Source organism: Carassius auratus, chromosome 44, assembly GCF_003368295.1.
Source record: "Carassius auratus strain Wakin chromosome 44, ASM336829v1, whole genome shotgun sequence".
NCBI classification, from domain to species: Eukaryota; Metazoa; Chordata; class Actinopteri; order Cypriniformes; family Cyprinidae; genus Carassius; species Carassius auratus.
Window position 1 is genome coordinate 2,043,886 of NC_039286.1, and position 9,774 is coordinate 2,053,659.

General features: G+C 39.1%; 1 protein-coding gene across 38 annotated transcripts in view; it reads left to right on the forward strand.

Annotated features, from left to right (window-relative positions):
• The window catches only part of LOC113062095 (CLIP-associating protein 2-like), a 51,841-nt gene extending 42,623 nt beyond the window's left edge, over positions 1-9,218 (forward strand). For all 38 annotated transcript variants that reach the window (XM_026231650.1, XM_026231649.1, XM_026231657.1 and 35 more), the window contains 12 exons: positions 682-845; positions 955-1,033; positions 3,079-3,222; positions 3,312-3,455; positions 3,945-4,051; positions 4,194-4,341; positions 4,903-5,104; positions 5,202-5,395; positions 5,497-5,625; positions 5,739-5,945; positions 7,883-7,999; positions 8,127-9,218. In XM_026231650.1, the coding sequence (XP_026087435.1) occupies positions 682-845; positions 955-1,033; positions 3,079-3,222; positions 3,312-3,455; positions 3,945-4,051; positions 4,194-4,341; positions 4,903-5,104; positions 5,202-5,395; positions 5,497-5,625; positions 5,739-5,945; positions 7,883-7,999; positions 8,127-8,216 (1,725 nt within the window). In that variant the 3' untranslated portion in view covers positions 8,217-9,218. The remainder of the gene's footprint in view (positions 1-681; positions 846-954; positions 1,034-3,078; positions 3,223-3,311; positions 3,456-3,944; positions 4,052-4,193; positions 4,342-4,902; positions 5,105-5,201; positions 5,396-5,496; positions 5,626-5,738; positions 5,946-7,882; positions 8,000-8,126) is intronic.
• Positions 9,219-9,774: the final 556 nt, after the last annotated feature.

Sequence of the window (9,774 nt, forward strand, 5' to 3'; positions counted from 1 at the left end):
TTGGTTGTAATCTAACAATTAGCATGCCGTTTTATTTCTACGATGTACTTGTTTTTGGGCAAGTCTTCTGAAGTTCCCAAGTAGGTAAATAACTAAGCAGTGCTGTAATCACCGAAATAAATGGCAGAGTGAAACATAGTGGGCAATTTGGAAAAACTTTGATTCTCTTTCATTCAGATGAAAACTAATTTTGAAAATCAGATCACGTAGAGAATTCTTAAATATTGTGTAACAGTTGATTTCTGCTTACTTTCAATTTGCCCATATATGTCTGTGTTTTATATTGCTTTTCTACATTGCTATTAATTATATAGAGACAAGCAAGCTGACCAAGTATCATTTGTGCAGTTTCGTTTGACTGCATATGGAAAGTGGGATATCTTTACTAACTGATGCTATTCAGTTGAAAGCTCACATTAGAATTTATATAAAGTTTTTGGAATTTTATATATATTGCATATCACAGTTTTAGATGAAGCTGGCTGATGGTATTTGGCAGCGCTTAGACATTTTCCTACTGGGAGATAAAAACATTACACCATTAACTCTTAACAAATGAACAGCAAAAGTACTCTGACTGAATGAGATGAATGCATGCATCAAAACGGATTATTTTTGTGGTCATGTTTTATTTTTAACTGATTTAACTGCTGTTGTATTTTACTGGTGGTGTTTGTCCAGGTGTTCAGCATGTTTTTGGAGACGCTGGTGGACTTCATTGTAGTTCATAAGGAGGATCTGCAGGACTGGCTCTTTGTGCTGCTCACACAACTGCTGAAGAAAATGGGAGCGGATCTGCTCGGCTCAGTACAAGCCAAAGTACAGAAAGCCCTAGACGTCACAAGGTATGTTATATGAAAAACTGGAAGACATTATTCCTGCCATGCTCTGATATCAAGTGTCCACAGATTTTGTTGCACAAGAATAATTTGTTTATTTCTTGTCTTTCTCCAGAGAATCTTTTCCGAATGATCTGCAGTTCACTATCCTAATGAGATTCACAGTTGACCAAACACAGACTCCCAACTTAAAAGTAAGTGCTCTTTTTGTCGTGACTCTTTTATCGTCTCTCACTGTGTGGATGAGCGACTAAGATTGATAGTGTCATGCAACATGCTGCTATCAGAGAATGTAAGATTGTGGCAGGACTTCCTTAAGTGCTTGTTTTGGAGTTTATACAGGATGTTATGGGCTGGGTCAGTGTACTCAGGTTATTGTTATCTCTCTATAAAATCTCATGCAAGCCTTTGGGCTTTGGCTTGCATAAGAATCTCCAACATCTGCCTAATATTTTTTCCTGCACTGAATCTGAAGAGCCGTCATTTTAGATGTTGTTGCATTAATTCATAGACAAATTTGTGAATAAATCGCTCAATTGGTACCATTTTACAATACAAAAAAAATGCACATTTGTGTTTTATTTATAGGGAGCCTCTAAACAATAGAATTATAGTTTTTATTAATATTTTAATTGGCTTTTATTTTTAATATTTTCAGCCTTCTGTTAATTATTCCGGTTTTAGTTTTAAAGCTTTGCTTTATTTAATGTTTAAACTAACTTGTTTTCAAGTTAGTTGGCAAAGGAACAATTTTTATATTTATTCATATTTTGAATTGTTTTTTTAATCTTTAGTTTAATTGTTTATTTTTTCTTTATTTTTATTTAGTTTGAGTAATTTCAGTGCTTCAACTTTTGAAGCTATTTATTTCAGTTAGATCCTGAGGAATCTTTTGACAATTTTGTTTAGGTTTTTAAGTTTGCTTTTCCATCTATTCTTTTATTTTATTTCAGCTTTATTTTAATTCCCTAAAAAATAGTTTTAATAGTTTTTAATTCAATTTCAACACTGTAGCTTGCTGACTTTACGGCAAATGTAAAATTAAAGGTGACATGGACAATTAAATTTACACTAATTTTTTTTTTAAATGTGCCAAAAAATGCATATCTGAGATTTAGAGTTAAATTGTATTTTAATATGAAAAATATTATGTATTTGTGTTGTTGTCTTCGGCTGCAGCAATAAAATCCTATTCTTACACCAATCCCATAACCACATTTGCCATAACAGCACATTCAAAGACTTACCTTCCCTCTAACCAAACCATCTCCCCTTCATCTGCCTCTCATTCAGCGTCGTTTTTCAGCAGTATCACTTAATACCGCTTCCTGTCCAGTTTTCCCTCCTATGCCTCTATCCCTACTATCTGCATGACTGTCTGGGGCTCCCTTTCATTGATGTGCTCTCCCTCTTTCTCTCTGAAGCCGGGGAAAAGGCGCTGTTGCTGGTACGGGGGCGGGGCTATAGAATTGCTTCCCCTCAGAAAGCGACGGCATGCTTGTACACTGCAGGAAAATATCCAAGTGTGGCACCAAGCAGTACAGGTCAGTGAGAGACAGGGGAAGCAATTCTATAACGCGCAGCTCCCACAACTAAAATCCCAAATCCAGTTTCAGCTGTAACAGACAGTAAGAGAAACCACTCACTGAATCCTGTTCTGCATAAAAATAAAAGATAGATCCAAAGATTTCCACCCATATTTTTATTTTGAAAATGCTTTAGTGGCAAGTTAGTGTGTGGTATTCAAAACAACATTTTCCCCTCTAGTCAACCTACAGGGGGGGGGCTTTTTTGGTCCTAGTTATTACCGTAATTAGTCAGTTTTGATGGAAGCAGGTTTTTTTTAAAGGCATGATGTTCGAGAAAGTGGGACATCAGTGAAAGAGAGCAGGACACAACCTGCTGGCAACACACATACTCTTGAGACACAAGCTTTTTGTCTTTGAAACGCTGTGCTGAATCCATTCACCCCCATCATGCTCACTCCATTTCCCCCTGCTGTCTTGCTTCATTTCGTGGATTTAAGAATAGCTGTGAATGTGTGACTTTGTGTGCTTGTCTGTAACTGATGGACTGCAGAGTTGATGGTGCTTTGATTCTGACTGTGGAGAAGTTTGATTGAAGGAGGGTTTGTGATTGAGGTAAAACTTCTGGAGTGAATGTTGCTGTTGTCTTGAATGACATTAATATGCCTTAGTTGAGTTTATTACACAGTTGTAACACAAGGATAATGTTTCAGGTGAAGGTGGCTATTTTGAAGTACATAGAAACACTGACCCTACAAATGGAGCCACAGGATTTTGTCAACTCGAGCGAAACCAGACTGGCAGTGTCGCGGATCATCACATGGACCACCGAACCCAAGAGCTCTGATGTCAGAAAGGTACGAGACATTTGTGATGATTATGAAATGCTATACAGCGTGAGCGGTCTGGATTAGTTTGAAGGTCTAATTGTGTTCTTTGATTGCAGGCAGCGCAGTCAGTGTTGATCTCGCTATTCCAGCTGAACACGCCAGAGTTTACAATGCTTCTAGCTGCACTGCCGAAAACCTTTCAAGATGGAGCCACCAAATTGTTGCAGAACCACCTACGTAACACTGGCAATGCAGCCCAGGTGATCAACACATTACTAATGTAGTGATACACGTCCACCAAGAAGTTTACATTGATTGCTCATAAACATGCTAAAGTAATGTAAAATGTTCTAGAAGTGTCATTGTCCTGTAAACATCTTTTTAAATGCAAAGTGATTAAGCTGTAAATATTAGTTATTAGTATTATTAAAATGATTATTAGATACTTATGAATTATATAAATGTATTAAAATAAACATAAAATATTTTATTTTTCAGTGCTACAGTATTATTTAAGTTGATTTATTTTTTATAATTTAAGTAATACAATATTTTGAATAATAATAATAATTTTTATTATTTGTATTTTCATTCAGCCCATCAGCCAATTGTTTTTGATTTTGTTTTGTTTTTTGCATTGGACTTCAAAAATCTGATCAAATTTTAATGCTAAAGATTGTATTGCGTAAATGTTTATGAATCACTTCTGAACCACTTTTTCTGTCAGCACTAAAAAAGGTTTATTGCAGGCTCCAATGGGAAGCCCACTCACCCGACACACTCCAAGATCACCAGCCAGTTGGTCGAGCCCTTTAACCTCCCCTACCAACACATCACAAAACACACCTTCACCAAGGTACGCCACTGGATCACAAACTACAAACATGGACAAAGATTCACTCCACAAATGCTGTCATTACAGTCGGGTAATTGTTTGCTCAGAATTTCTCTGTGGCTAATGTCCAGTGTCATTTGTGCGTGTGTGTGTGCGTGTGCAGTGCATTTGATTACGATACTGAGAACATGAACTCTGAGGAGATCTACAGCTCCCTGAGGGGAGTCAGTCAGGCCATCCAGAACTTAAGCGTCCGCAGCCAGGAGGACATGACTGAGCTAGCACGAAAAAAAGATGGAGATGGTGAAGAGGTAAGGCAGACAAAACAAGGAACAAATCTAAAAAATAAATTAAAGCTGAATAGAAATGTAAAAAATAACTAATAAAAAATATTTTTAAATCAAATTAGTTAGGCTATAAATATTAATATTTGTATTATTAAATTATTAAATACTAAATTATATATTTTTTTTACTATAGTATCATTACAAGAGTAATTTATTTTTGATTTGGTTTAATTTATATAATTGAAATACTAATAAAATAATTTATTTGTATTATTGTTATTATATAGTCATATGGAATATTTATTTTTATAAAACTATTTCAAAATATTAAGAAATACTTAAACTGTATATAAGTCATCCCAAAATAACCATGCCAGTTTGATATACCAACTTGTGTTGGTATAAAAAAAGAGAGAGAGATCACAGGGTGATATGAAAGCGCAGTTAAGCACTCATTATATAAAAGCTTTTTTGAATTTTCATCATTGAGAATGACCTATTAGAATCAAGTATTCCAGAGAGCCGTCTAATAAGACTGTAACACTGATATGTGGAAGTTGTGTCCTGAATGTGTCTCTTGTTCAGGGTGGCGATCAACCCACAGACTCTGGTCGGACAGCGCTGGATAACAAGACCTCTCTGCTAAATACTATGCCGCTCCTCTCCTCGAGTCCCCGCCCAACAAAGGAATACCAGCCAGTCAGCTACTCTGACTCCTCCTTCAGCTCCTCCCCTTTTAATAAAAGCCTGAAAGATACAGACCAAGATGCTGAGTCCTTCACTGATGGTAATGCACTCCCATAGCTATTTGTAGCTGCTTTGTGAACAGTGTACGTGTAAGCATGTGTGTGGGTCTGACTTCCTTTCTGCTGGTGGTGTTACAGACAGTGGTGTGGACCAGTCTGAGATGGTTGCTGAGCTCCTAAAGGAGCTCTCGAATCACAGCGAGCGGGTGGAAGAGAGGAAAGCTGCACTGTGTGAGCTAATGCGGCTGATTAGAGAAACACAACTGCATGTTTGGGACGAGCACTTCAAAACCATCCTCCTGCTGCTCCTAGAAACACTTGGGGATGGAGAGGTGCACGCAAACATACACACACTGCTGTAAACACACTCTAATATGAGTCATAAAGATACATCTTATTTACTTGCGGATCTTTCTTTCTTTTTGTCTCTCAGCATGTCATTCGGGCATTAGCATTGCGGGTGTTGAAGGAGATCCTGAACAGGCAGCCGTGGCGCTTTAAAAACTATGCTGAACTCACCATTATGAAGACCCTGGAAGCACATAAAGATCCACACAAAGAGGTCTGGGGTCTTCCACATGGAAAAGATCATGAAACACATTAGACCAACAACCTGAACTAAAGCACAAAACCAAACCTAAACATGCACAATATGTCCTTTTTTCTCTCTATTAGGTGGTACGGGCTGCAGAAGAGGCAGCGTCTGTGTTGGCGACCTCAATAAGTCCTGATCAGTGTATTAAGGTGTTGTGCCCCATCATCCAGTCGGCAGATTACCCCATCAACCTGGCTGCCATCAAGATGCTCACCAAAGTCATTGACCGGCTTCCCAAAGAGGGTCTCCTCCAAATGCTCCCTGAGATCGTCCCTGGGCTCATTCAGGTAAAAACTGTATTTTATGTCATCTAAGTTTGGGGTTAATAAACAGAGTTTCCTGAAATACTCAGTGGCACCACAATGCCATCACTGAATCTACAGGTCCTTCTCAAAAATTTTTCCATAATGTATAGATAAAATTAAACTTTCATATAATTTGGATTCATTGCACACCAACTGAAATATTTCAGGTCTTTTATTGTTTTAATACTGATGATTTTGGCTCATGAAAACCCCAAATTCCTATCTCAAAAAATTAGCATATCATGAAAAGGTTCTCTAAACGAGCTATTAACCTAATCACCTGAATCAACGAATTAACTCTAAACACCTGCAAAAGATTCCTGAGGCTTTTAAAAACTCCCAGCCTGGTTCATTACTCAAAACCGCAATCATGGGTAAGACTGCCGACCTGACTGCTGACCAGAAGGCCATCATTGACACCCTCAAGCGAGAGGGTAAGACACAGAAAGAAATGTCTGAACGAATAGGCTGTTCCCAGAGTGCTGTATCAAGGCACCTCAGTGAGAAGGAAAAGTGTGGCAAAAAACGCTGCACAACGAGAAGAGGTGTCCGGACCCTGAGGAAGATTGTGGAGAAGGACCGATTCCAGACCTTGGGGGACCTGTGGAAGCTGTGGACTGTGTCTGGAGTAGAAACATCCAGAGCCACCGTGTGCAGGCGTGTGCAGTAAATGGGCTACAGGTGCCGCATTCCCCAGGTCAAGCCACTTTTGAACCAGAAACAGCGGCAGAAGTGCCTGACCTGGGTTACAGAGAAGTAGCACTGGACTTTTGGACAAATTTTGCATGTCATATGGAAATCAAGGTGCCAGAGTCTGGAGGAAGACTGGGGAGAAGGAAATGCAAAAATGCCTGAAGTCCAGTGTCAAGTACCCACAGTCAGTGATGGTCTGGTGTGCCATGTCAGCTGCTGGTGTTGGTCCACTGTGTTTTATCAAGGGCAGGGTCAATGCAGCTAGCTATCAGGAGATTTTGGAGCACTTCATGCTTCCAACTGCTGAAAAGCTTTATGGAGATGAAGATTTCGTCTTTCAGCACGACCTGGCACCTGCTGACAGTGCCAAAACCACTAGTAAATGATTTACTGACCATGGTATTACTGTGCTCAATTGGCCTGCCAACTCTCCTGACCTGAACCCCATAGAGAATCTGTGGGATATTGTGAAGAGAAAGTTGAGAGAAGCAGGACCCAACACTCTGGATGAGCTTAAGGCCGCTATCGGAGCATCCTGGGCCTCCATAACACCTCAGCAGTGCCACAGGCTGATTGCCTCCATGCCACGCCGCATTGAAGCAGTCATTTCTGCGAAAGGACCAAGTAATGAGTGCATAACTGAATATAATTATTTGAAGGTTGACATTTTGTATTAAAAACACTTTTTTTGGTCGGATGAAATATGCTAATTTTTTTGAGCTGTATGCCAAAATCATCAGCATTAAAACAATAAAAGACTTGAAATATTTCAGTTGGTGTGCAGTGAATCTAAAATATATGAAAGATCATGATGCTGTAGAACAGGGGTGTCAAACTCAATTCCTGGAGGGCTGGAGCCCTGTACAGTTTTATTCCAACCCTGCTCAAACACTCATACCATGTAGCCTGAAGGACTTGATTAATTGTCCCTCAGCCCTGCAGAGTTTAGCTCCAACCCTAATTAAACACACCTGATCCAGCTAATCACGTCCTTCAGGCTAATTAAAAAAAAAAAAAAAAACTAGTTGGTTTGTGTGTTGGAGAAGAGTTGTGACTAATCTCTGCCCTCCAGGAACTGAGTTTGACACCCTGCTTTACATTTTATTTAACCTCCCTTTGACACCCCCTAGTGGACATATTTTGGAATCAAACAAAATACAAAATACATTGACTTACCCTAATATTAAGCATCTGTGTATGGTAAAGGTTTTTCCTCTCCTTTGCAGGGTTATGATAACTCTGAGAGCAGTGTACGAAAAGCATGTGTATTTTGCCTTGTGGCCATCTATGCTGTCATTGGAGAGGATCTGAAACCTCACCTCAGCCAGCTGTCTGGCAGCAAGGTGAGTCATTTACTCTTGCAAAACCTCTTTCCCTTTTCCTCCTTACTCATTATCTTGCTATCCGTCGGTTTTAAACCATTTTAAAAACATTTAAAATCTATAACATGTACATTCTGTCTTTTCCCAGCTGAAACTGTTGAATTTGTATATAAAGCGAGCTCAAAGCGGCCCCAGCGGAAGCGACCAGTCTTCAGATGTGGTAGGGCAGGGCCTGTAGCCGTGCTGTCACCATACAGAACTACAGGGAGTCCCTTGCTGGATTTTTAACACACATGCATACACAAACTCCTATACATGCTTGCCTACAGATACACAAAGCCGCATGCACCTACACTGCTGGACACCCTCCTCCAACCCCACACATCTTCCAGTGGGACATGCAGCGAGGAGCAGCGTCGGACTGAAACTCTTCCTCCAAACTAGGATCACCGCCACTCCGTGTGCATGTCTGAGAAACCACTATTTGTTGCACAGATAGTGGACTGCTGATGTAGTTTTGTTGCCTTGTCAATGAGAAGATTATGTGTGTGTGTGTGTGTGTGTCAGACAAAGGAGGAGGAAACCCAGCAGAAACAGGGGGATGTTGTGGGTGTCATTTTGTGCAACATGGAAATCATTTCTTTTTATCAAAGAGCTTTTGAGAAACTCAGATTTTTAAGATGAAGTTCAAAACTTCGTGGTCTGAGCGACGTGTCATTAATGTTCCTAATTGCTCACTATCGATTATTATTAATGGTCATATCAGTTCATAACAGTGAGCGCTTGGTCCAGCTTGCTCTATTATAAGGCATTCTTTGCTTGGCTTTATGCATGTCATGAATAAAACTGAACCTTTTTATCTGGTTGCATACATGGCTTAATGGGCCACGCAGCAGTCGTCCTGCACACCCAAGATTCTCATCGCAGTGAGGCCACATGTGATACCACACCACATAGACAATATGTATCTATATATATATATATATATGTATATCACCATAAAGGAATATTGGAGAAGATCTTGTGTTGTCCTGCGGGCGTGTGGATTCTTTAAAGTAGCATAGTGTTATTCTTCTCCGATGGGAAATTTGTAGAAAATCTAGATGCCGCAACTGTCTCGTCACATCTTTCCGGTAGTGTCGGTCTTTCTCCCAACGTAAGGAAGTTCTCTTTCTTCCTGCTGCATTTCTAGAACTGTGCTAACGATAAAATTCAAATAAAGAAAATGTACAGTAATGAACTGTCTCCTTGTTATTTTTTCTAAATGCACCTCTGTACCTGAAAAAAAAAGACTTATGATTTATAGGGATAATTTTAAAATTATCAAATTTAAAATGTCATTCACTTACCTCGGTGTTGTTCCAAACCTTTGACTATTTTCTCTGTGGAATGTAAAAAGATATTTTAAATAATATTTCAACCGTTTTTGGCCATAACAAAACCTAATCCCACGGTTTCACAGACAAGGTTTAAGCTAGTCCCAGACTAAAATGCATGTTTGAGCCGTCTCAACTGAAAATAGCTTGCTCTGACATATCTTAAAATATGTCAGTGTCATTGTTCCGTCAAGATGCACACCTGTAATGTTTCCTTCTAATGCATTTTTAAAAAAGTTGTTTAAATATCTTAATTTAACTAAGGTCTAGTCCTGGTTTAAACTAAGCCCCGTTTGTGAAACCAGGCCAGTGAGATCCAAATAACATTTGACACCTTTGACATAAATTTTAGAGAGAGAAAAAAACATTTTAAAGAATTAAACTAAGAAATTCGTAAAAAAAAAAAAAAAAAAAGAACGA